The 26,982-nt window shown below is 39.4% G+C and overlaps 1 protein-coding gene across 2 annotated transcripts in view; it reads left to right on the top strand.

The window, feature by feature from the left end:
- The first annotated feature begins 523 nt into the window (after positions 1-523).
- The window catches only part of PNPLA8 (patatin like phospholipase domain containing 8), a 45,678-nt gene continuing 19,219 nt past the window's right edge, over positions 524-26,982 (top strand). Inside the window, exons 1-5 of one of the 2 annotated variants that reach the window (XM_069587928.1) lie at positions 524-772; positions 10,996-12,010; positions 12,162-12,311; positions 21,002-21,153; positions 24,752-24,846. In XM_069587928.1, the coding sequence (XP_069444029.1) occupies positions 11,252-12,010; positions 12,162-12,311; positions 21,002-21,153; positions 24,752-24,846 (1,156 nt within the window). In that variant the 5' untranslated portion in view covers positions 524-772; positions 10,996-11,251. Of the gene's footprint in view, positions 773-10,858; positions 12,011-12,161; positions 12,312-21,001; positions 21,154-24,751; positions 24,847-26,982 lie in introns of both variants that reach the window. The other variant, XM_069587927.1, reaches the window with a different exon arrangement.

Genomic DNA, 26,982 nt, shown 5'->3' with positions numbered 1-26,982 from the left:
GACGTACAGAAACAGGCCATGGGCTGTATTTGCCTTATGGGTTGTATAGGCTATTTGCAGACATGGTAGGCATAAAACGTTAGGACTGAAAAACCAACGTGTGAAGTGTGGGACCTTCTGGAAACAAGAGCATAGCGGGGCTTTACTGGCTGACTTCCAACAGGATAACGTATGTGAAAGAGCTTTCCAGCGATTTTTAGTCCATGTGGCGAAGCTAAGGAATGATGACAGCAAGAGTGGTTAGGACCCCGGTCCATGCCGCTCACCATCCTCCAGGCGGCTGGTACGCAGCCCCGGCTCCGAGAACCTGAAGAAGAGGGGACAAAACCTCAATGGACGCGGAGACAGATGCTTAGCTCAGCTGATCGCTTACTGAGTCCTGCACACAAGCCCGCAGAGCCAAAGAAACTCCCACGGCTGGTCGCCAGGCGGCGCCTCTCCTGGTACCCGCAGGCGCGTGCACGCACGCACGTCTCCCGCCCGCGCTCAGCCGTGCTCTATTGCGCATGTCTGGGAAGGGGGCGGAGCGGCGGCTGACGGACAGGCAGAGGCCTCAGCCAGGCGGAGGAGCTCCTCCCCGGTCGGCGAGTAGACCTGGGCCGCCCTGCGTCACTTCCGCTGGGGCGGGACGGAGCTGGGGGAGGGTGGCACCCCAGCTGCCGGCCGGGTGTTTGTGCTGGAAGCTCAGCTGATGCTGGCGGGCGGAGGCGACGCGCGTCCGCGGAAAAGGCGCTTCGCCCCTGCAGCCCAAGTAGTTGCGGCCTGCATCCGGGTAGGTGGCCCGTGGGGGGCCGGCGGGACGGTAGGCTGGGGGAGAAGGCCGCGGGTCGCCCCCGGGACTCCTTTGGCCCTCCGGGACTTCTGATCTCTCCTCGGAGGGCGCTTCCGGGGCGAGAGGGCGGGGAGACGCCCGGACCCGGGCTCCAGAAGGCGACCGGGCACCGGAAGGGTCCGCAGGTCCCAGCCCTGAGGGGTGCGCGATGCTCTCCCCGTCTTCCGGCCTGGTGGGCTTTGCTGGTCCGCACGGCTCAGGCTGTTTAGGTTTTTCTGGTTCAGCTCCGAGCTGTCTCTTCCACCCCCCCGAGCCTCGCAGCCGAGGGTCCCTGAGTCTGTCGGACTTCCCCTGGGCAGTAGGTGCTCCGACAGTTCCCGGTTGCTTGTCAGAATCGCGTCCCTGTTCTACCTACATGATTCACCACTGTCAGTGCACCTGATGAGTCGGCTGCTCCAGGTTTTTAATTATCAGCAGTTTCTTTGTAACCCCACCCACACTGAACTCTGTCCCCCGCTCCTGTTGCTTAATCGGTTTCAGATGTGTGCCGTTTAATAGGTGAAGGTTTGTTGCACTGCTTCCAGTCGCTGTCATGTAAATCATCATGCGGGGAGGAAACTGGTTTCTATACCTAATACTATGATAACTTTAAATAATAAGTGGTGACACCTAGGAAAAACTTAGATGAGGAGCTATCACATAATCCTATTTAAAGTGGTGCTTTTTACTTATGCTAACATCCCTGTTGAACTCCATCCCAATCTACAGTCCCGATTATTGAGCTTTCAAAAATGACAAAAGTAGGTTTCAGTGTATCGAGGAAATGCTGTTAAGACAGTGAAATACTAAGCATTTTTAAATCTGGGAGTTTTAGAAACGTTTATTACACTGTAAGCTGAGAGTTTAATGCCTCTTTTCATGCCCATTGTAGCTGTTTATGTCAAATCTCTTGTGCACATTAGTTGTACTTTGAGTATAAGAACATATTCTTACTTCATCATTTTTCTTGAACTTTTTTTCTCAGTGTTGATCTTGTTTTTCTCTGTTCCTGGGTCAGATCTCAATTAAAACCTTGAGAGCAATGTCCTTTTAACAAGTCATGTTGGATGAAAAGATATAAACATGTTGGATGAAAACATAAACTTTCACTAGTTTATATGTTTACTTGCTTCAAATGCAAAGTTAATCAAGGCACATCTTTTGAGTTGTTTTTTGCTTAGTAATAATGACGGAGGATTTGTGCCGAAGGGCTCTTACTGCTTGGTGTGTAGAACATATATTTGTGAAAAGGTCATAGAACTCTTAGCAGGACATCTTCCTGTCATGTCTGACCTTTATTTCCCATGTCTTATATTTTATTTCATTCACCGTCCAGTACTTTTTCGGACGTCCTGCCATTGCCCTGAGCTTTTCTGGATGTCTTTTCTCCTGTGCTTTTTTTATTCCTGCTTGGCAAGCTACCTCTTCCTCACTCTGAATGGCTGTCAAGGCTCTACCCTTGTTCTCTCTACACCAGAATTTTAAAATTTGAAACCCAAGGAATACTTTAGTACTTCTGTAAATATCCTGAAATGTCTTGGGAAATATAGTGTATATATGCAGATAAACATTTTTTCAGGGAAGAGAAACTTTTATCAAATTTTGCAATCCCCAAATTCTGGAGAAGTGTTAACTGTATATCCTTCTTTGGTAAATCCAGTCTTAGGATTTCAGCTGTCATTGTGCTAGTAACTCCAAACATAAATCCAACAGCCTATGTTCCTGTAGTATGTCTCCATGTGAATGCCCCACTGTTTCTGCATTCTGTAAAACCAAGAGATTTTTTATTAAATTGGCTCCCTTCCAAGCTATCTCATATCCACAAATGGCATTCTCCCTGTTTCTCTGACTAAAAACCCTTAAGTTGTCTTGACACCTCCCTCTATTTACCCTATTCTTTCCTGTCACCAAGTCCTGTGTTTCGCTGATTGCTCTGTTTTCAAAGTGTGGCTCAGAGCAGTAGTCATCTCCATTATAGTTCAGTTCAGTTCAGTTCAGTCGCTCAGTCGTGTCCAACTCTTTGCAACCCCATGAATCGCAGCACGCCAGCCTCCCTGTCCATCACCAACTCCCGGAGTTCACTCAGACTCATGTCCATCGAATCCGTGATGCCATCCAGCCATCTCATTCTCTGTTGTCCCGTTCTCCTCCTGCCCCCAATCCCTCCCAGCATCAGAGTCTTTTCCAATGAGTCAACTCTTCGCATGAGGTGGCCAAAGTACTGGAGCTTCAGCTTTAGCATCATTTCTTCCAAAGAAATCCCAGGGCTGATCTCTTGTAGAATGGACTGGTTGGATCTCCTTGCAGTCCAAGGGACTCTCAAGAGTCTTCTCCAACACCACAGTTCAAAAGCATCAATTCTTCGGCGCTCAGCCTTGTTCACAGTCCAACTCTCACATCCATACATGACCACAGGAAAAACCATAGCCTTGACTAGATGGACCTTAGTCGGCAAAGTAATGTCTCTGCTTTTGAATATGCTATCTAGGTTGGTCATAACTTTTCTTCCAAGGAGTAAGCGTCTTTTAATTTCATGGCTGCAATCACCATCTGCAGTGATTTTGGAGCCCCCCCAAAATAAAGTCCTACACTGTTTCCACTGTTTCCCCATCTATTTCCCATGACGTGATGGGACCAGATGCCATGATCTTCGTTTTCTGAATGTTGAGCTTTAAGCCAACTTTTTCACTCTCCTCTTTCACTCTCATCAAGAGGCTTTTCAGTTCCTCTTCACTTTCTGCCATAAGGGTGGTGTTATCTGCGTATCTGAGGTTATTGATATTTCTCCCGGCAATCTTGATTCCAGCTTGTGTTTCTTCCAGTCCAGCGTTTCTCATGATGTACTCTGCATAGAAGTTAAATAAGCAAGGTGACAATATACAGCCTTGACATACTCCTTTTCCTATTTGGAATCAGTCTGTTGTTCCATGTCCAGTTCTAAGTGTTGCTTCCTGACCTGCATACAGATTTCTCAAGAGGCAGGTTAGGTGGTCTGGTATTCCCATCTCTTTCAGAATTTTCCACAGTTTATTGTGATCCACACAGTCAAAGGCTTTGGCATAGTCAATAAAGCCATTACAGTACTTTTATCTTAATCCAGTCCAAACCTCTGTCACTTCATGTCTGCATAATTGCAGTATAACCAAATGAAGTCCCCCATAAATTAATTCTTTCCTTCCTTAGCGGAGCCTCCACCTGGCAGTTCCTGAATATCTTGTAGTTACAACTTCATTCCATTCCCCAGTGGTTGGTCTAAGCCTCACTCTTCTGTTTGTGCCTACATCTGTATTTGTGTAGTATCCTACAAATAGAGAGTCTGGTCCTCCTGCTCTTTTCTGTTGATGATGGCACTTTACAGTTTACCTTCTTTATCTGTTTGTAATCTAACTTTTGCCTCAGCTCAATTTGCTTTCCAAACCCTTATCTGCATTTACTAGTGTTGTGATTTGGGATCAGTTAAATTCAGCTTGTTGATTTTGTTGACAACTCTTTTTGGCAGTTTTGGCCTGATAACTGTCGTTTCTAGAGGGGTGTTTTTAAATTGTATGATCATGAGATTGTCTAGACTTCCTTAATTGTTCCCCTTTTCAGATTTGCTTTATATGCTGTATTTCTTTGCCAGATTGATTAGGTGTATTGTAGTTGGTCTTGAGGATTATCTCTTACTGGAAAGAAACAATGCAGATCCCTTACTGTAATCCCAGCTTTTATAGCTCTGTTCTCTGCTTGACTCTTGGATCCATGTCTACCATTTTTCCTTTTCCTTACTTTCCTTTAACTACCTTACTCTTACTGTTCCTGAATAGACAAAGTTCATTCCTGTCTCCAAAGCTTTGATTGCTTTCCCCTCTGCCTTGAGTGCTTTTTTCCTGGATACTTTTAAATAATTTGCTTCCTCACTTCATTCAGGTCTCCAGTAACATGTCAACTCAATTCTCCTGACTACATCAGCTGAAATAGCCCTCCCTGGGCCCTTTTCTCCCCAGCCTCCAGCTTAATTTTTCTTCATGGTACTTCTCGATCTGTTGCTTTACATTGTATTAGTTACTTGTTTATTAATAAGTTGTCTTGTTCTCTAAGACCTAGGAAACTGAGGTTTAATAACTCTCAATAAATAGATTATTCCTTTTACTATGAAATAGTATGCCTTTTTTGGAGAAGGCAATGGCACCCCACTCCAGTACTCTTGCCTGGAAAATCCCATGGACGGAGGAGCCTGGTAGGCTGTAGTCCATGGGGTCGCTAAGAGTCAGACACGACTGAGCAACTTCCCTTTCACTTTTCACTTTCATGCATTGGAGAAGGCAGTGGCAACCCACTCCAGTGTTCTTGCCTGGAGAATCCCAGGGACGGGGGAGCCTGGTGGGCTTCCATCTATGGGGTCGCACAGAGTCGGACACGACTGAAGCGACTTAGCAGCAGCAGCAGTATGCCTTTTTAATCTTATTTAATGCTTTTGCTTTAAAGTGCTTTTTGCTTTCTTTTGATTATATAGGCCTTGGTGTATATTTTCCCCTCTTCCTTTATTTTCATCCTTTCTTTGTCATCATGTTACAGTAACATCTAGTAACTAGCTTGTAGCTGGAATTTTCATTTCTAAAATTTTACTCTTCCTGTAAATTTTGTGGAGGTTTTTTTTTTTCTTCCTTAATTTTGTTCTATCATTGCACGTCTTAAACCTACTTACTTTTTTTTCTATTATTTCTAATCTCGATTACACTTTTTCTTGTTGGCTGTACTTGCCAGTAGTCTTGCAGTGATGGTTCTTTAACTGTGAGTTCATCTTCAGTGGGGGTTGCTAAACGAGAGAGTCTCTTGCCTGAGCTTTGGAAGTGTCTTTCCATGGTGGTTTCAGTGAACTCTGCAGGGCCACATGGAGTTCCCTAGCTCAGACTAGTTTCCATTTCTTAGTCTCTGCACCTTAAAGGAAATGTGACTGCACATCCAGGTATGTGATACCTCTTCAACCGTGGGTTTTCCACTGTTGGTTTTGTTTTATTAGGGGTTTCTTTTAAAAAAAAAAAAACAACTTTATTGTGGTAAAAAAAATCATAAAATTTAATATGTTAATCATTTTTAAGTGTATAGTTCAGTGGGATCCTCTAGATTCAAAATTGTCGTGAAACAGATCTCCAGCACATTTTCATCTCGCACAACTGAAACCCTGCCCCATAAGCAATGCCCCTCTGCCCCATCCCTGCAGCCCCTGTAACCATTATTCTGCTGTCTGTCCCTGTGAGCGTGACTGTTGCAGAGCTCTCCTGTAAATGGAGTCATATAGTACTTGTTCCTATTGTAACTGGCTTATTTTACCTCATGTCCTCAAGGGTCATCCATGTCAGCGTTTGAGGGGATTTCCTGCCTTTTTCAGTCTGCATAATGTTCCATTGTGTGCATATACATGTTGTTTATTTAACTGTCCATGCACATTTGGATTGTTCCCACCTCTGCTACTATGAGTGCTGTTGTGAACATCGGTGTGCGAACTTTTTTAAGTCCCTGTTTTCAGTTTCTTTGAATATATACCTAGGATTGCTGGATCTTATGGTAGGTCTATATTGTGAGGAATTGGTATACTGTGTTTTTGTGGTTTACCTTTTATTGAAGTGTAGTTGATTTATAATGTTGTGTTTCACTGTTTTCCATAGTGACTACACCATGTTCCAGTTCCACCACCAGTGCTCTGGTTCAGTGCTCAGCTTCTCCACATCTTTATCAACACTTGATATTTTCTGGCATTTTTGTTTTGTTCTGTTTTTTGGTTTAAACAACAGAATTTATTTCTCAGGTATTTTTTTCTTTTCTTTTCTTTTTTTGGTAATAGCCATCCTGATAAGTGTGGGATAATACCTCATTTGGTTTTGATTTGTATTTCTCTGATATCAGTCTTGTTTTTCATCTTTTCTTGTGCTTATTTACTGAATGTCATCTTTGGAGAAAGATGACGTCTTTCATCTATTCAAGTCCTTTGCCCATTTTTTAATTGAGTTATTTGATTTTTGTTGTTAAGTTACAGGAGTCCATTATTAGTTTTGAGTATAGCTTTTTTATCCATGAGTCCTTTAGATGTATTTTATCGTGTATTTCTGTGTTGGGGGTTGTGGAACATTTGTGTTAATTCAGCTTATTACATTGACTGCAGATCCTGAGGGGTTCAGAAGAGCCAGCAAGGCAGATAGGTTTGCTTCTTTTCTTTCCTCCCCTCTACAGATTTTAAAATAGTATGCTCACGTGAAATTTGGAAAGATGTTAGTTCAGACTATCTTCTGAAGAATCACGATGGGTTCTTGATTCCTGTCGTTCTGTCTTGTCCTGTTACTCCATCTGTCAGAGATCTGCTGGAAGCATCTTCCTAATGTCATTCCTTTGCTTAACATAGTTCATTGACAGTTTGATCTTTAATGTCTTTGCTAAGATTGTCAGACCCTTCATAATCTGGCTCCTCCTGTCTTTGCAATATCACCTTTGGCCTGTCCCTCATTAATGGCTCCAGGTCTTAGAAAGAATTGACTGTTTGCAATTTTTGCTTATATTGTGTGTGCTTTCTTAAATGCTTGTTTGTTTGTTTGTTTGTGTTTGTTTTCCCCATTATTTAGAATTCTCTCCTTCCCCTCTCCTCTTTTACCATGTGATGAATTACTTTTTTGACCAGTTTTCAGCATTTTTTTTTTTCAGACTTACCTGGATGTCTACTCTGACTTTGTGTCTTCCATTCATATAGTTCAGTTCAGTCGCTCAGTCGTGTCCCACTCTTTGAGACCCCATGAATCGCAGCACGCCAGGCCTCCCTGTCCATCACCAACTCCAGGAGTTCACCCAAACCTACGTCCATCGAGTTGGTGATGCCATCCAGTCATCTCATCCTCTGTCGTCCCCTTCTCCTCCTGCCCCCAATCCCTCCCAGCATCAGAGTCTTTTCCAATGAGTCCACTCTTCGCATGAGGTGACCAAAGTACTGGAGTTTCAGCTTTAGCATCATTCCTTCCAAAGAACACCCAGGACTGATCTCCTTTAGAATGGACTGGTTGGATCTCCTTGCAGTCCAAGGGACTCTCAAGAGTCTTCTCCAACACCACAGTTCAAAAGCATCAATTCTTTGGCACTCAGCTTTCTTCACAGTCCAACTCTCACATCCATACATGACCACAGGAAAAACCATAGCCTTGACTAGATGGACCTTTGTTGGCAAAGTAATGTCTCTGCTTTTGAATATGCTGTCTAGGTCGGTCATAACTTTCCTTCCAGGGAGTAAGTGTCATATGGTACCATCTGTTAAAGTGCGTTGCATTGTTTTCTTAAATTACAAATATGATGCTTTCTCTTTGTAAATAATAGAATCCATCCAAAAGTAAAAGCCCTTCTCAAAAGCCCTTCTCTCAAAAGCCTTTCTTTTTCAATTCTACTTCTCAGTTCACAGGAATAAACAAACAGGTGCTTACCCTTTCAGAATGTGTGTATGTGTGTGTAACCACAGATTTCAGCTGCATATATAGGTTTTTGTTTTCTTGTGTTACATAATATCTTTGTGTCTACATCTGTGTATCCTTGTGTGTATGATATTCATACATATGTTATTGCAGCTTGCCTTCCTCTCTATACTGTATATAAAGGAGATACATTGGATCATCTAGTTCCTAACTGCTATATAACATTACATTGTAACTCATTGTATTATATGTTATGTACCGTAATTTATTTAACCATCTCTTTCTAGAAGACACTTAAGAGTTGTTTATCAGTGTTCTGATATTTCAAGCAGTGTGGCAAAGAATGTATGTATGTACCTGTACTCCTATGCAATTATTTCTGTAGGATAGATTCTTTATGGTGGAATTACTAATCAAAGAACATGTGCCTTTAAAATTTCGATAGATAGCTATTAAAATTTCATTAGATTCTGTCAGGTAGCCCTCTGTGTCCCTTTTTCCCAGGTTATTATCAGTATTGGATATTATCAATTATTTGCATTTTACCAACTGAAAGAACAGAATGTCTGTTTTAAACAGCCTTTATGCTGTGGTTTTGAGCCCCTTGTCTGTTAGGTGTTGCACATAGTTTTGGAGAAGGTGTGGCAACCGTACTGTTGCCTAAAAAATCGCTTGGACAGTCCATAGGGTCTCCAGGAGTTAGACTCTACTGAAGTGACTTAGCATGATTGCACAGTTTATTCTAGTCTGACTTTGATTAAATGAGCAGTTACTACTGGACCATGAAATCTTCTTTACAAGGCTATCTCAAGCTCTAGACTGAAAGTTTCTTGGTATCCTCTTTGTGGTCTCAGCATTTAGGACTGTATCTGGCATCAAGTTGTTGAATGTGTGCCCGACACACAGTGAGGCCAGACAAACTGAAATGTCCACGTTTGGAGTGGAGAAGGGTTTATTGCAAGAGCCATAAAGTTGGCAGCTCCTGCTCGAAAGACCTGAACTCTGATGGGTTTGGGGGAAGAGATTTTATAAGCAAAATTTGTGGGGAGGTCTCTTCTGATAGGTTGAGGTGACAGAATGGTGTCCCGGGAATCTTAGTCATCAGCTTTCTGGTTCCAGCCAGTCTGGGGTCTCAGGGCTTGTGCTCAGCCTGCCATTAACCATCGTCTTCCCGGGAATGGGGTTAGTTCCTGTAGAAGAACTCAGAGATTTCTATAAGATTGTTACATACATCCTCCCAGGATGAACCAAGACCCTGTCCCATCTCTGTGCTGATGTCTGTCTCTGCATTCCCTCACTCTCTTAATTAACTGTTTGAATCTGCCCTTTGGAACTCAGGGAGGGTCTCAGAGGCTGAAGGGCTTTTTCTTACAAACAAGAAATTGGGAACACAAGCTTTCATGCATGGGAGGGTCCTATAGAGTCCTGCTTGGTTTCAGTCCCCCCTTTTCTTTGATATGCCTCAATCCTGAGGGGAACAGGTATTGGACAGAAGAATAACATTTTGGATAGAGGTTAATAAATTTGACAGAGGAACTCGGTTTCATGGGGACTAAGTTTCAGATTAAATGTTCTATAAATGGTTTACAGTGAATAGGAGTATAAGACTTAACTATTGTCCTCAAAGAACTTAAAGTCTAATGTCACATAAACTAGTTAAGACTTAATAATAAAGAAGAAAAACAGCAGAATATTGTGTCAATGAAAAATTAATCAGTAGGTCTAAGAAAGAATTGGGAGATTTTATTTGAGCCAAATTTGAGGATTATAACCCAGGAAGAGTCTCTCAGAAAACTCTGAGATACGTTCCACCTATTAGAAGTCAAGACACAGTTTATATAAGATGTTTTGAAACAGAGGGCTGTACATAAAATAATAATCCAGACTTAAGTACCAGCACAGTGAGTCACATGGCCCTTTACAAGGTCAAGAAAAGATGTTCTATCTTGCTGATGTTGGGAGAATGTGGAACAGGTATTCCTGCTGGTGGGGGAGGTGTGGTAGGTAGAGAGTGCAGGTAGAAAGGAGGCCAAGGGGCAGAGAAGAACCTTTATGTTTAAGTTTTCCTTGTCTTACCATGAATATAGATTGTGTTTCATAGTTGCATGTTCGGTTTTGTGTTGTAGGAGACCTTATCTACCCGGTAGTAGTAGTAGTGAAGTTGCTCAGTTGTGTCCGACTCTTTGCGACCCCGTAGATTGTAGTCTGCCAGGCTCCTCTGTCCATGGGATTTTCCAGGCAATAGTCCTGGAGTGGGTTGCCATTTCCTTCTCCAGGGGATCTTCCCAACCCAGGGCTTGAACCCGGGTCTCCCGCATTGTAGACAGAAGCTTTACCATCTGAGCCACCAGGGAAGCCTTCTCTATCTGGTAGCTTCTCTAAATTAGTTTCCATGAAACATCCTACTACTCACTTTCTTTTCTCATTTATTTCTATACTAAAAGATTAATTACCTTCTGTTTGCTTAAAAATGTAATCTCTATTGCCATCCTGAAAATATATTGCCCTATCTTCTTTTGAGACAAGTTCCTGAGTTTAGTGCAAGTAATGTATTTTATCTCTTCCCCAACTTCAGTTTTACCTTGAATCCTAATCTTTTTTTTTTTTCTTGCCATTTTAGGTAAGACCATGAATTATGGCATTTCTTAAATGAAGCATTCAGGAATGAAGTGAAAGTCATAACGTATAGAAAATAAGTAATTTTTAAGTTATGTCTATTAATTTGACTATAGATCTATATTATATTTACCTCCTTAGTAATGCGAGAAGTCTTTGTGGGAAGCAGAGGAGCAAGCAGCTGCCTTTCTTGTGCTCACCTGAACATTACTGGAGGATAAGCCACATCAGTCTACAGAGAGGTGTTCATACGAGCAGAATAAGATGTAAATGGACCAAAAGTGAAGCTCATTCTTGCAGTAAGCACTGTTCCCCCCTAAGCCACCATGGTTTACATCTTGGAATCTTGAGACTTAGCACTTCTGCTCCCAAGGGACTTACAAAAGTGAGCCCTCGTATGTCCCGTATTAAAAATACTTTGAACTCTATTTCAAAGGCTGTTTTTGGCAAACAAAATGAAATGATCTCTCGTTTAGCTCAACTTAAGCCAAGTTCTCGAATATTAAGAAAAGTGACAGATAGCGGTTGGTTAAAACAGAAAAGTGTTAAACAAACCATCAAGTTTCTGAAAAAGTATAGTGACAAGTCAGCAGAAAAGAGTTCTGTTCCAGCAAAGGAAAGTCAAGTTATAGAGAAAGACAATATAGGTAAACCAAGCCTTTTTCATTACACAAATAATATAACCACAAAATTTGGAGAGTCATTCTACTTTTTGTCAAGTCATATTAATTCATACTTCAAGCGTGAGGAAAAAATGTCTCAACAGAAGGAAGATCAACATTTCCAGGAAAAATCAGAACTTGAACTTAAAAAGGTTGAAGATGAGAAACCCAGTTCTCCAGATCCTGGCATCCTGTCTGATAAGAAGTTAGATTCAGAAGCTTCTTTATATTCTGAGGACAAGCCTGGAAGTCCCAGTGGGACACCTGAAGTTCTTCTCATTTCTACTAAACAGAGTATTGCTAACTTTCTTTCTCGTCCCACGGAAGGTGTACAAGCCTTAGTAGGTGGTTATATTGGTGGACTTGTCCCCAAACTAAAGTATGATACAAAGAGTCAGTTAGAAGAGCAGGAAGAGACGACAAAAGCTGAGCAGGCTGTCAGCAAAGACAAAAACGCAGAGGAGAAAAGGCGGTTATCTCTTCAGCGAGAAAAGGCAAGTTGTTATTCATTGTGATTTTAAGTTTTAATTTTGTCAGATTTCTAAGTTTCATTTCCTAATGTGATTTAAGAACTTTGATCATCTGTTGGTATCACTGGAGCAGTTTTCATACTCGAATCATACATATTTTAATATGTCTTTGCAGATCATTGCCAGAGTGAGTATTGATAATAGAACGCGGGCGTTAGTTCAAGCATTAAGAAGAACAACTGACCCAAGACTCTGCATTAATAGGGTTGAAGAACTGACTTTCCATCTTCTAGAATTTCCTGAGGGAAAAGGAGTGGCTGTCAAGGTAATTTTGATTACCTTTAATCTGTTTTCTTCTTGGAATAAAAGTACTAGTAAACCTTCTGAAATGGGGAAGATGACACCTTTCATTTTTCTGTTTAAACATTTTTGTGGTTTTATCATATGTGTGTTTTACATACTCAGTAATTACCCATTTATTCTGTGATATACATTGCACTAAATGCTCATTTTTCTTCTGTAATATGTTATCCTCTTGGTACTCATATCTGTACTTTTAAAATATTTCCACCATTTAAAAATAGAAGATATATCTCAGTGTATTAGTTGAATTGCCCAATAGCTACCAAGGTTTTCTTAAATGCAACGTTAAGTGTTTATGCTATGCAGCAAGTAAAACCATTGCTTGTTTTTATTTCATGATCTTTTTGTATTTGAAAGTCTAAAATAAATTTTATGATCTTATTGGCAGTTGAACTTGTGATTCTATTAATAAAACAAATAGATTTTCTTTGCCTCAGTTTTTTCAAATATAAAACAGTGAAAATAATTTAGATCTGTTTAAGTAGACCGTTTTCGTGCTAGCATGCGTGCTACGTCGCTTCAACTGTGTCTGACTCTTCGCAACCCCATGGACTGTAGCCTGCCAGGCTCCTCTGTCTACAGAATTCTCCAGACAAGAGTACTGGAGTGGGTTGTCATTCCCTTCTCCAGGGGATCTTCTTGACCCAGGGATCGAACCTGTCTCATGTCTCCTGCATTGGCAGGCAGGTTCTTTACCACTACTGCCACCTGGGAAGCCCTGAAATACCATAAAATGTGAATGATGTCTCTCTACCTCTGTAATAAGATTATTTGTGACCTTATCTATAATTAACAATTATAATTAACAATTTGGACATGTCATATAAAGAATAGACAGTGTTAATATTTTGTTAGAGATCCATCAGTGCTTATTTTTTACTTGCCATCCAGAAGATTGTCAGTTAACTTAGTTCATATTTATTCAACAGTTTGATAACAATCTTGCTAAAAAGACATTTTACATTAATTTTCCCTCTGAAATTTCATACAATACATATATTGTAATAGCTAAACTTTAGAATATCATGTTCATAGAATTTGGAATTATCTTTCATATAAATGTAATCTCTTACCTAAAAGATAAAATTTTCCAAATATGGAAATGCTTTTAAGTCATTTTAACATTTGGGTGATACACTGAAAGCAAACCTCTAAGATAAAGATGCACACTTTAATGAACTTAAGAAAAACATTTTATTGAAGTATGATACACATGCAGTTGTAAGTGTAAAGCTCAGTGAGTCTCCATGCACCTTCACGTAGCCAGCACCCAGAAGAAGCGCAGAATTTGTCAGCACTGCAGAAGCCTCCCCTGGACCCCGTTTCAGCCACAGTCTCCCAAAACAAGGATCACAAATTAGTTCTGTCTGTTTCTGTACATTATGTAAACTGTTGTTTCTGTCACTCAGCACACTGGTAGGAATCTTTTACATTGTTGTGGGTAGTTGTAGGTCATTCTTTCTTGTTTCTTCCTTATTCCATTGTGTGAATGTATTGCAGCTTATTTACTCATGGTAGTGTTGATAGATTTCTGGATAGTTTTCAGTTTTAGTCTGTTGTCACCTGTTTTTGTTAATAGAAACTTTGAGAACTCATAACTGACCTTAAATCTAGGAACTCTTCAATACCTTGGAGAAATGTGATATATATTTTCTTGTAGAGTGGCTAACCTTCCGAATTTGCCTGGCTTCCTTTTTGTTGGTATTGTTGATGTATTCCTTCTTCCTTTTTGTTTCTTGCACATTGGAATTTAAATATAAAGACTTGATTGCGTTGAGCGTTTTCTTGTTGGAGTACACTGTAGATGATATTATGCACCTCATATTGCATCATGTCAAAACGTAATCGGCTGAACAACAATTAGTAATGCTAAGGTTGATCACTGAATTTGGAAGATTACAGTCTTATCTTTTCACTGTACAGTTAGGCTAGAAGTATTAGTCCACCAACTGTTAACCTAATTGTTTCCAGAACTTGTCATTTTATTAGGGTTGCAGAATGATAAATTTCTAATTCTGTCTTTCCTTCTGCTTTATAATTGACATTTTCCTGTAAAAGTGGAGATTTCTTCACCCAACTAAAGCTATTTGGTTACTCTCAGAAATCAGTGTTGCAGGAAAAGTAAAAGGATGCGTAATTTCTTTCTACTTAGTCACCAGTTTTCAAAGTAAAGAGTTTGCTCTAAAAGCTGCTTCAGTGGTGAGATGAATTATTGGTGTTTTTTTCTTTTTATTATCATTATGAACTCATAATTTTTCATAAGTTGTGTTTCCATAATCTTTCCCCAATCCTTTTTTTTAATGTGTAATTTATTTTAACTTTGACTAGTAGGGTGCCCTTCAAGCTGTTTCTTGTGTCTTTTTTGAAATTTTTGTAAAAATATTATACAGAGAAAATATACATACTGTAAGTATACAGCTCCATAAATTTTCAAAAATTGAACACATCTATATAACGACCACCCAGTTAAGAAACAGAATGTTTCCGAAAGCCTCTTTATGCTCCCTTCCAATCATTCTTTAAAAAAGATTGACCAGTTTTCTAGCAGTATAGATTAGTAGTACCTCTTTCTGCTTGTTACATAAATGGAATGATACAGAATGTGCTCTTTTAAGTCCCCCCACCCCCATCAGCATTATGTTTGTGAGAACCTTCTATACTGATGAGTGTAGCTAAGGAACATTTATTCTCATTGTTATGTATTCTCTTGTATGAATATAGTGCAATGTAGTGGACATTTGAATAGCTTCCTGTTTGGAAATATTTAGGAATAGTACTTCCGGGATGTATCTTTTGGAAAACATAAGAGTAGTAGTCCTGCTTGGGCTTCTCTGGTGGCTCAGCAGTGGAGAATCTGCCTGCAATGCAGCACACCAAGGTTTCATCCCTAGGTTGTGAAGATACCCTGGAGGGGGGGACATGGCAACCCACTCCAGTTTTCTTGCATAGAGAATCCCATGTACCTGGCAGGCTGCAGTCGATAGGGTCGCACAGTTGGACACGACTGAAGCAACTAAGCAACAGCAGCAGCAGTAGTCCTGCTGGTAGAGTCTGCCTGTCCTCGTGTTAGTGGCTACAGCCAGGTGGTTTTGCAGAGTGCTCTCGTCAGTTGATACTTCCTCCAGGATCGTGTGAGCCTTCTGGTTATGCTTCCTCCTCTCCAGTGCCTTGTATTATCTTCTTAGTTCAGCCATTTTGTTCTGTGTTTAGTGATTTAAGTTGGGGCTTTAATTTGTCCTTCTCTGGTACCTGTGAAGTTCAGCAGCTTCCCAGTGTTTACTGGCCATTTGTTTACTGCTGAGGCTGAAGCTCCAACACTTTGGCCACCTGATGTGAAGAGCTGACTCACTGGAAAAGACCTTGATGCTGGGAAAGATGGAAGGCAGGAGGAGAAGGGGACAAGAGGATGAGATGGTTGGATGGCATTGCCGACTTCATTGGACATGAGTTTGAGCAAGCTCCAGGAGTTGGTGATGGACAGGGAAGCCTGGCGTGCTTCAGTCCATGGGGTTGAAAAGAGCTGGACATGACTGAGTGACTGAGCTGAACTGTTTACTGCCCTCATGAAGTGCCTCGTCCAGGTCTTGCTCATGTTTCCATTGGGTTGATCAGCTTTTTCTGTTTGATCTGGAAATTTATCAATTATGGATATGTCTTTATATATTATAACATGTATATGTTATACATGTATGTGCCTTATAAATATATTCGCCTACTCTGTGGGTTACCTTTCATTCTTTCTAATGGTTTTTGATGAGTAGATGTTCTTAATTTTAATATATTACAGTTTATAAATATTTTCCTTATGATTAGCACTTTGTGTGCTATTTTAAAATCAGGCAAAGATTTATCCTGTGTTTGCTTCTGAAACTTTATTGCTTTCACTTATACATATATACTCTTCATCTAGAATAGGTTTGATTGTATAGTGTGAGGTAGGAGCCTTGATTTTGTGAAATGCCTATATCGAGTTGACCTGGCACCATTTATTGAAGAGTTTCATCGTAAATCAGGTGATTATTTATGGATATATTTTTGAACACTGTATTCTTTTCTGTTAATACATTGTTTATCCTTGTTTCAATATTGTACTGTCTAATTTATCGTGTGTGTTAGTCACTCAGTCGTGTCCAACTCTTTGCAACCCCATGGATTGTAGCCCACCAGGCTCCTCTGTCCATGGAATTCTCCAGGCAGGAATACTGGATTGGGTTGTTATTTCCTTCTCCAGGGGACCTTCCCAACCCAGGGATCAAACCTGGCTCTCCTGCATTGCAGATGGATGCTTCACAGTCTGAACTACAAAGGAAGCCCAGTTTATTATAGCTTTGTAATAAATTTGATGTCTGTAGTGTAAATCTTCCAACATTGTTCTTCCTCTTAATAATTGGCTTAGTTATTCTTGGCACTTGTGCTTCTGTATAAATTTGAGAATCAGCTTCATTGTTGTTCAGTTTCTCAGTTGTGTCCAATGCTTTGTGACCCCATGGGTTGCAGCACACCAGAGTTCCTTGTCCCTCACCATCTCATGGAGCTTGCTCAGACTTATGTCCATTGAGTTGGTGATGCCATCCAGTCATCTCGTCCTCTGCTGTCCCTTACTCCTCCTGCCTTCTATGTTTACCAGCATCAGGGTCTTTTCCAATGAGTTGGCTATTCTCATCAGGTGGCCAAAGTATCAGAGCTTCAGCTTCAGCATCAGCCTTTCCAATGAGTATTTAGGATTGATTTCCTTTAGGATTGACTGGTTTGATCTCTTTGCAGTCCAAGGGACTCTAAAGAATCTTCTCCAGCACCATAGTTCAAAAGCATCAATTCTTCAGTACTCAGCCTTCTTTATGGTCCAACTCTCACATCCATACATGACTGTTGGAAAAATCATAGCTTTGACTGTATGGACCTTTGTTGGCAAAGTAATGTCTTTGCTTTTTAATACGCTGTCTAGATTTGTCACAGCTGTTCTTTCAAGGAGCAAGCATCTTTTAATTTGATGCCTGCAGTCACTGTCCACACCCAGGTAAATAAAGTCTTTCACTATTTACATTGTTTGCCTGTCTATTTGCCATGAAGTGATGGGGCTGGATGCATGATCTTTGTTTTTTGAATGTTGAGTTTTAAGTCAGCTTTTTTACTCTCCTCTTTAACCTTTATCAAGAGGCTCTTTAGTTCCTCTTTGCTTTCTGCTGTAAGGGTGTTGTCGTCTATGTATCTGAGGTTATTGATATTCCTCCCCCAAATCTTGATTGCAGCTTGTGCCTCATTCAACCCAGCATTTCACATGATATACTCCGCATATAAGTTAAATAAACAGGATGACAATATACAGCCTTGACATACTCCTTTCCCAATTTGGAACCAGTGAATTGTCCCATGTTTGGTTCTCATTGTTGCTTCCTGACCTGCATACAGGTTTCTCAGGAGGCAGGTAAGGTGGTCTGGTATTCCCATCTCTCGAAGAATTTTCCACACTTCATTGTGATTCACCCAGTCAAAGGCTTTAGTGTTGTCAATGAAGTAGAAGTAGATTGTTATTCTGGAATTCTCTTGCTTTTTCTGTGATCCAGAGTATGTTGGCAATTTCATCTCTGGTTCCTCTGCCTTTTCTAAATCCAGCTTGAACATCTGGAAGTTCTTGGTTCACATACTGTTGAAGCCTGGCTTGGAGGATTTTGAGCATAACCTTACTAGCATGTGAAATAAGTGCAATTATGCAGTAGTGTGAACATTTGTTGGCATTGTCCTTTGGGATTGGAATGAAAACTGACCTTTTCCAGGTCTGTGGCCACTGCTGAGTTTTCCAAATTTGCTGGCATATTGAGTGCAGCACTTTCACAGCATCATCTGTTAGGATTTGAAATAGCTCAGCTGGAATTGCATCACCTCCACTAGCTTTGTTTGTAGTAATGTTTCCTAAGGCGCATTTGACTTCACAGCCCAGGATGTCTGACTCTAAGTGAGTGATTACGCCATCATTGTTATCCAGGTCATTAAGATCTCTTTTGTATAGTTCTTCTGTGTATTCTTGCCACCTCTTCTTAATATCTTCTGCTTCTGTTTGGTCCGTACCATTTCTGTCCTTTTTTGTGACCATCTTTGCATGGAATGTTCCCTTGATATCTCTGATTTTCTTGAAGAGATTTGTAGTCTTTCCTGTTTTATTGTTTTCCTCTATTTCTTTGCATTGTTCACTTAGGAAGACTTTCTTATCTCTCCTTGCTATTCTTTGGAATTCTGCATTCAGATGGGTATATCTTTCCTTTTCTCTTTTGTCTTTCACCTCCCTTCTTTCCTCAGGTATATGTAAGTCCTCCTCAGACAACCTTTTTTTTTTTTTTTTGCATTTCTTTTTCTTGGGGAATTTGGTTTTATCAAAAAAAATTTTTAAAAAATCATCCTGAGATTACATTAAATTTATGGAGTAATTGTGGTGAATTAAGTCTTTACGGTATTGTCTTCCAAGCCTTGAAAATCTTGTCTTTTTCCATTTATTTGGGCTGTTTTTATTTTCCCTCAACATCTTAGTCTGTTAGGGATGCTGTGTTGTAACAAAATGCTACCAACTTGGTAGCTTAGAAACAGCAGACAATTATTTCTCAGAGTTCTGAAAGCTGCAAGTTCAAAATCAGGGTTCCAGCATGATTGGTCTCTGATGATGGCCCTCTTCCTGGTTCACAGCAGGTGCTTTTCTCACTGTGTCTTCACCTGGTGGAGTCTCCAAGGGATCTCTCTGGAGCCTCTGTCATAAGGGCACTAATCCCGTTCATAAAGGCTCCACCCTCATGACCAAGCACGTCCCAGAGGCTTCACTTCCTGTCATTTTGGGAGAGTTAAAATTTCAGCATATGAAATTTTGAGAAGACACAAATATTCAGACCAGGGCACTCAATATTTAAAAACTTTTCAGTGTAGGTGTCTTGTATATCTTTTGTTAGATTTTTTTGAAAATTTAATTCCTAGGTATGTGAGAGATAGGGAAGATGCCCTGGAGTAGGAAATGGCAACCCACTCCAGTATTCTTGTCTGGAGAATTCCACGGACAGAGGAGCCTGGTGGACTACAGTCCATAGGGTTGCAAAAAGTCGGACGGGACTGAGCACACACACATACACATATGTTTGAGGATAGTCATTTTATTTTTGTTATTTTTATTATATTTAAATAATATCAAGATCACGTTTGGTACCAGATTCACATACCTTATAATTTTCCTGGATGCTGGATGTTGTAAATTTTTAAAAATTGCATAGGATCTAGACCATATCAGATGATTTCTTTTTCCAGAGATAGGCTGTTTGTTCCTTTATGTACAGAGTGAGGCACTGATAGCTTCAGTTAAGTTAGGGTCAGAGCTGGGTCATGGCTGGCTTACAATTGGCTGACACCTCTAGTTTGCCCTCTTCTTAGGGTATATCTTTCAAGGACTTTTAGTTGAGAACTTGACGTGTTCTCTACCACCACCACCCTCTTGACCACTAAATTTCAAAACTACGGAAAATTCCATTCTCGTATTCAGAGTTTTTCATGCTAGCTTTTGAACTTGTCATTCCACATAAAGACTCTAGCGAATGTCTTGAGGTAAAACCAGTCATGTGATTGAGGCCCCTCAAGGCTTCAGTATTGTGTGGCTCCAAACCCTTGAGATTCTAAATGCTCAGCTGATTTCTCTGGCCTCTATTCATGGCCCGCTGTCTGAACCAAGCCCAACTTTTCAATCGTTTTTTTCTCCCCCAAGTCAGCAAGTGCCTCAAGGGAAGAAAAGTTATACTTCCCAGCAGTCATCCCCCTTCCAAATCTGATTTATCATAGTAGACAAAATGACTGCAGCATTGTGAAGTCTCTTCATTTACTGAACGACAGGGAAGTCTGGTATGCCGCAGTCCAGGGGGTCGTAAAGAACTGGACACGGCTGAGCGACTGAACAACGGCAAAGCACAAGTATAGCTGTGACTCAATCGTTCTCTTAAACTTGGGGTGCTGGCAAGATGAGATGCTTCTATATAGTAGCTAGTAGCTCAGGTAAACTCAACATAGAACCCCTAGGATTTATTTAATCTCCTGCCTTTGATCAACAATATGAAGTTGAATGCTTAGAATCTTGCGGTCCCAGTTTTGTTTAAACTGATTACTTGTTTGTAATGGTCACCCTTTGCCTTCTACCTTAGTTTTATTTATTAACATTTGTTCATATTTCACAGTGAGCTGCCCTTGTATTCCATATGCAGTATACACGAGTTGGTTTATTTTTTTCTGTTAATAACAAGTTTAATTTCCAATAATTACTATGAAGCAATTTCATCTTCTTTAGGATTCGGACAAAATATTGTACGAACTATATTACATTAACCTTTTGTTGTGACGGTACTTTGTAAATTTGTGTTAAGCAAATGGCATTTTCTCTAATTTTTAAGCACTGAACCTTTTAAAAGATATTTGGATTGAAGTTAATCTTTGGCCTGGATATTAGGACAAATACATTCTAGATATTAGTTGACAGTAATATGTGAAAAGCTAGTCTGTCATTTAAGATTACTGAGAAAGTAATAAACACTGGCATTCTGATTACATGAGTTGATCTACCTGTGTTGATTAAAAACAATCATGTATTTTCACTCTTGTGACAAAAGCAGCAAAATGTCTTTACTTTCAATATAGGAAAAAATTATTCCTTATTTACTACGACTGCGACAAATTAAGGATGAAACTCTACAGGCTGCAGTTAGAGAAATTTTGGCCTTAATTGGCTATGTGGATCCAGTGAAAGGACGAGGAATCCGGATTCTCGCAATTGATGGTGGAGGGACCAGGTAAAGCTAGAAAAGTGATTTTTTAAAAAATTCTTTCTAATGAAGTTAGTTGATTTGCAGTGTTGTTTTAATTTTTGCTGTATAACAAAAGTGATGCAGTTATATGTACGTGCATTCTTTTTTTAATATATTCTTTTCCATTATGGTTTATTGTAGAATACTGAAAAGAGTTTTCTGTGCTGTTCAGTAGGACTTTGTTGTGTTTCCATTCTGTATATAATAGCTTATATCTGCTAACCCCAAACTCCCACTCCATCCCTCCCCAACCCTCACCCCCTTGATGACTATAAGACTGTTCTCTCTGTCCATTAGTGTATTAGCAAAATGATCTTTTTAAAATTATAGATCCTAAATAATACAAATAGAACTACCATATTATCCAACAATTTCACTTTCTGAGTATTTATCAGAAAAAAATGAAAACACTAATTTGAAAAGGTATATGTACCTTTGTTTGTTACAACATTATTTACAATAGCCAAGATGTAGAAACAGTCTGTGTCCACTGATGGTGAGTGGGTAAAGAATATGCGAGGGATATGTGTATACACACCCACAGGAACACTGCTTAGCCATAAAAATGAATGAAATGCCATTCGTGACAGCATAGGCAGAACTTGAGGGTATTTTGCTAAGTGAAATAAGTCAGGGAAAGACAGATACTGTATGATCTTACTTACATATGAAATATAAGAAACAAACAAAGCAGAGAAAACTCAGAGACTCAGAGAAGAGCTTGGTGATTGCCATATGGAAGGCAGGTTGGAGGGTGGGTGAAATGAGTGAAGAGAAGTGAAAGGTACAAATTTCCGGTTATGAAATACCTAGGTCATAGGGATGTAGTGTACAGCATAGGAACTGTAGTTAATAATACTGTGTTTGCAAATTTGAAAGTTGCTTTAAAAACTAAATCTTAAATGTTCTCATCACTAGGAAAAAATTTTATACTTTATTGGTGACAGATGGGGCGGTCATTTTGCAGTGCATACAAATGTTGAATCATTGCATTGTACATGTGAAACTAGTACAATGTCGTATGCAATTATACATCAGTTGAAAAAAAATATACCTATAGATCAGTGCAATTGTAAGAATTTTTTAAACTGATTCAGTATAATTATGTCATTATAAAATCAAATTCTAAAGTAAAACATGAAATTGTTTTTCTTGATTTACTGATTTATCAATCTAAGAACTTTTAATTCTAAGAACTTCTTTTAACATATACCTGAATTTCCTTTTATTTTAATGTGACCAAGTCTTTATGTTTTAGTTTGATCTTCTCAGACATTTTTGGTAGTTTAGGACAGTTTATCAACCATGATTCTCATAAAATTTCGGCAGTGTTATGTAATGTTACCCTTCTTTTATTGTGTGTATCTTACCTATATATGTCAACTAGTAATAATGTGATTGTTAGAAAAGGAGCCTATATCAGTAACTTCCTGACTCCCTACATCTTGTAGATGCCAGTTCTGGTGTACACAAGAAATATTTAATACATTCTTAGCTCAGAAGGAGATTTCACCATCTCCTTTCCCCAATTGGTAAAATGCACCAGTTTCACCATCAGACTCCTTTCTTACTACTGGCAATCCATCCATGCTTGCTAATTGTGTAGTTCCTTATTATTTGTTGGCTAGACACTTTGGCTTGGTTTTATAAATCTTTTCCCCCTAAAATTTCTAGCTTGTGTTCTACTTCCCTGCCATCTCTACTCTTCCCTTAAGAGATAGCAACTGGAAAAACAGAAATGTTTAATGTGTGCTATGAAGAAAAATAAGGCACAGGGAAGGGATAGAGCTTAAAAGTGCTGTTTTAAAGAGTGATCATGACTGTGAGTTTTTAAAGAAATAACATTTGAGTTGAGATCTGAAATAAGAACCTTAAAGAGCATTCAAATGTCTGTTTAGAGTGAGGAATCTATAGAGTGAAAAGAGGTTTGTGAATGAAGAGTATTCGTTTTATTAGTCAATACAGGGAGAAAATCGAAGTGAAGACATTTGGGAAAATCCAGAGATTGGTTAGGATGAAGGTGGATTGAGACCAGTGATTATCTCCACTGGAGATGATTTTGCCCCCTGGAGAATATTTGTCAGTGCCTGGAGACATTTTTTCCTTGTTACGACTGGGGAACAGTTGGTGCTAATTTAGTGAGAAGAGAACAGTTGGTGCTAAATATCCTGCAGTGCCTGGAATAGTTCCTACTGCAAAGGAATATTGTGCCCAAAATGTCAGTGATGTTGCTGTTGGGAAACCCTGGTTTAGGGGACTATGAGAAAGCACCTAGGATGGGAAATTTGTATAGAACGAGTAAGATAAGAAGGCTCATGAGAAAAGGAACCTATGCCCTGTATTTCTTTTATAAAAGAGAGCCTGGTACAGCATTAAACATAGAATCGACCTAGAAATAATACTGATTTTAAAATTAGTCCAGAATTAATACTGCATTTTAAAAACAGTTTTCTTCTGGCTTATACAAGTAAAACTTGGGAGGAAAAAAAATAATAAAGAGAAACAAGCCAGAGATAACAGTCATATCTCACGTATCCAGGATTATTTTTACTATTTTGATTTATTTCTTCAAATATTTTTTCTGTATGAATATATATGCACGTGTATGTGTGTGCATGTTTTATTTTCCTTTTCATAAGATAATGGAGGGCACACTGTTAAATATATTTTATCCGGCATGATCTTTAATTTTTCATGTCTCACATTAAAGGCACGTTACATTTGCAGTGTCTCTCTCATAAACCATCTTATCAGCTGTCTTCAAATTTACATTATTTCTACAATTAATAATAAACAATCTTCATTTTCTGCTTTAATAATACAATATTTTCTAGTGACTTTGTGCAATTTTATTTTATGGTACCTGATTAATACACTGTTCTCTGCTCCACACCTTGTATTGAGATTAAAACTTTTCATTGTGTATGTATATCCTCCAATATTAAGGACTGTCCACCTGTTACACACATCCTGAATTGGCCTGCATCTCCTAGGCTCTTTAATCTTTCACATTTGAAGCTACTTGCTACCTTTGGTGAGGATTCAGAAATGAACAAATTCGGCAGCGTAAATTAATACCTCCTTAGTGAAGAACCTTGTCTTGAGATAGTTGAGAGTTTAAAAAAAATGAAAAAAGAAAGCTTAAAAATAGGACTGATGAAAAAAACATATGGCTGATAAATTACAGAAAATGAAATGTGTAGAAGCATAGGTTTACCAACCATGTTGGTAAGTGGAGAAACCAATGCATGATATCCCAAAACCAGTGAATACAGAGTTTAAGCAATTTCCAGAGTTATAGTGTCTGCTAAAATACCTTATATTGCCGTATCTTCATTGTCTTATTTAAAGAGATACTAGTGTAAATTCAAAATGTGCTGCCGTAACTCAGGTTTTAATTCCATTATGTAGATACTGTATTTTCAAAAGCAATCTAGAAACCTTTGGCAATTTTAACTGATGCTAATTTGTATTACTAGTTTTCATATTAGCATATAAACTAGAAAACCAGGGATTGTTTTAGTAAATAGATTAGCTTTCCTTAAACAGGAATTCTCATTTTTGCCTTTTATTTTTCCTACAGGGGTGTGGTTGCTCTTCAGACACTACGAAAATTAGTTGAACTTACTCAGAAGCCAGTTCATCAACTCTTTGATTACATTTGTGGCGTAAGCACAGGTAATTGTTGCTATTATATGGAAGTGGTGCATCCCAGCAGTGCGTTAAGAAAAAGAACATTAAACTCTCATGATTAAGATCATGGTCATTTCCTGAAATGATGGATGTTAATTTCATATTTTGATACTGAATAGTCTTTTAATTTGCTTAATGAGCTTTTAAAAATGCTTATTGGAAATAAGTTAACATTCAGAAGTAGATTTTAGTGTGCTTTTCTAATATGTTTTAAATAAGCCACAGTGACAAGAACAATTTGTAAATTAATTGCCTTACGGAAAGTAACAAAATGGTGAAGAAGTGAGTGTTAGTTGCTCAGTCGTGTCCAATTCTTTGCAACCCCATGGACTGTAGCCCGCCAGGCTCCTCTGTCCATGGGATTCTCCAGGCAAGAGTACTGGAGTGGGTTGCCATTCCGTTCTCCAGGGGATCTTCCCGACCCAGGAATCAAACCTGGGTCTCCTGGATTGTAGGTGAATTCTTTATGTCTGAGTAACCAGGGAAGCCCACAAGATGGTGTGTATTCAAAATTGTACTTGAACCAGTAGAACATCAAGGATGGATAAGATTTTGCTCTCTTTTGGAAAGTGTCCCTCTGTGAGGAAATCTTTCAAACAGATTCTCACATTTATCTGTTTAAGTTTTGATTTCAGACAACTAGATAATAAAGGATATAAGAAGCAGTTTCCTCACAGAGGGATACTTTTGCTACTCTAATATTCCTAACTAATGTACATTTAAAATTCTAGTTTCGTATTTATATAGAAGAAATTGGCAAGTTAGGGTATGATTGTTTCTGAATAATGTTCTAGTTTTTCACTGACTCACTATCAGATGAATGTTTGTTTTGCTTCCCGTTTGTTTTGTTTTCGTGTTCCCTGTATCAGCTCTAACCCGTGTGTCACCGCCACCCATCCCCACCCCTACTCTCCTGTGTGTGCAGGCAGCTTCTCAGCGTACCCTGGCCATTGCGTACTGTCCAGGTGACGCTTAAGGACTATTAGTCTTACAGATCCCTGCTGTGTATTTTACTGCTTTACCTGATAATTCCTTTCCATTAGTTTATCATCACAATTTTTTTTTCTGTTTTTTTCTCATTCTTTAGAATTATAGTAGTCCTAAAGGCTACCAGCATCAAAGCCAGATGATTTCTCTGTATTATCTGGATCAAGTATGACATATTCCCAAAGGACATGTTAATTTATGCTGCATTTTGAAAACTCAGTAACGGTTGTTTTTTTTCTCATTCTTTAGAATTATAGTAGTCCTAAAGGCTACCAGCATCAAAGCCAGATGATTTCTCTGTATTATCTGGATCAAGTATGACATATTCCCAAAGGACATGTTAATTTATGCTGCATTTTGAAAACTCAGTAACGGTTGTGGGGATAATTTCAGAAGCATAAGGAGTTGGTGATTCCTTTGATTTTCCGCTGAACAGTGATTCCTCAGATGATAGCAAATTTTGAAAAGCCTGGGTTAAAGAAAGTTAAGGGGCTTCCCTGGTGGCTCAAATGGTAAAGAATCTGCCTGTAATGCAGGAGACCCAGCTTCGATGCCTGGGTTAGGGAGGTTCCCTGGGGGAGGGCGTGACAACTCACTCCAGTATTCTTGCCTGGAAAATCCCACAGCAGGCTGCAGTCCATGGAGTCTCAAGAGTCAGACATGACTGAACAACTAACACATACAAAGAAAGTCAAACAGATTTCTTTACAGACGCACTTCTTAGATGTTCTAGTATGTTAAAAATGCATCGTGACTCACTGTCAGGATAGGAAAGTAATACTTATACACCCAATTGATTTAACTATGGAAACTTTTCTTAAAGAGACCTTTCCCAGGGCAAATGTTCTTGGAATTTTTTTCCTGAAGCTGTTATCGTGGCCATTTCTGTTAATATTTGGAATGGTCCTAGATTCATACCTTTAAATGTATCTACAGGCACCATGGTTAGTAGGTGGATGCTCAATAAGGGGGATGTAAATCAGAGATTCATCCATGGAGTAGAGTATCTTGTGTGATAGGCGCATTTCTGTACTTACTACAGTGTATCTTTTCCACTGTGTCTTCTTGATTATGTTAACCTTAACTGAGTTCTGGAGAAGGAAATGGCAACCCACTCCAAGTATTCTTGCCTGG

This window comes from Ovis canadensis, chromosome 4 (assembly GCF_042477335.2).
Source record: "Ovis canadensis isolate MfBH-ARS-UI-01 breed Bighorn chromosome 4, ARS-UI_OviCan_v2, whole genome shotgun sequence".
NCBI lineage: Eukaryota > Metazoa > Chordata > Mammalia > Artiodactyla > Bovidae > Ovis > Ovis canadensis.
The sequence above is the reverse complement of the archived record's forward strand: the minus strand, read 5'-3'. Positions and strand labels throughout refer to the sequence as shown.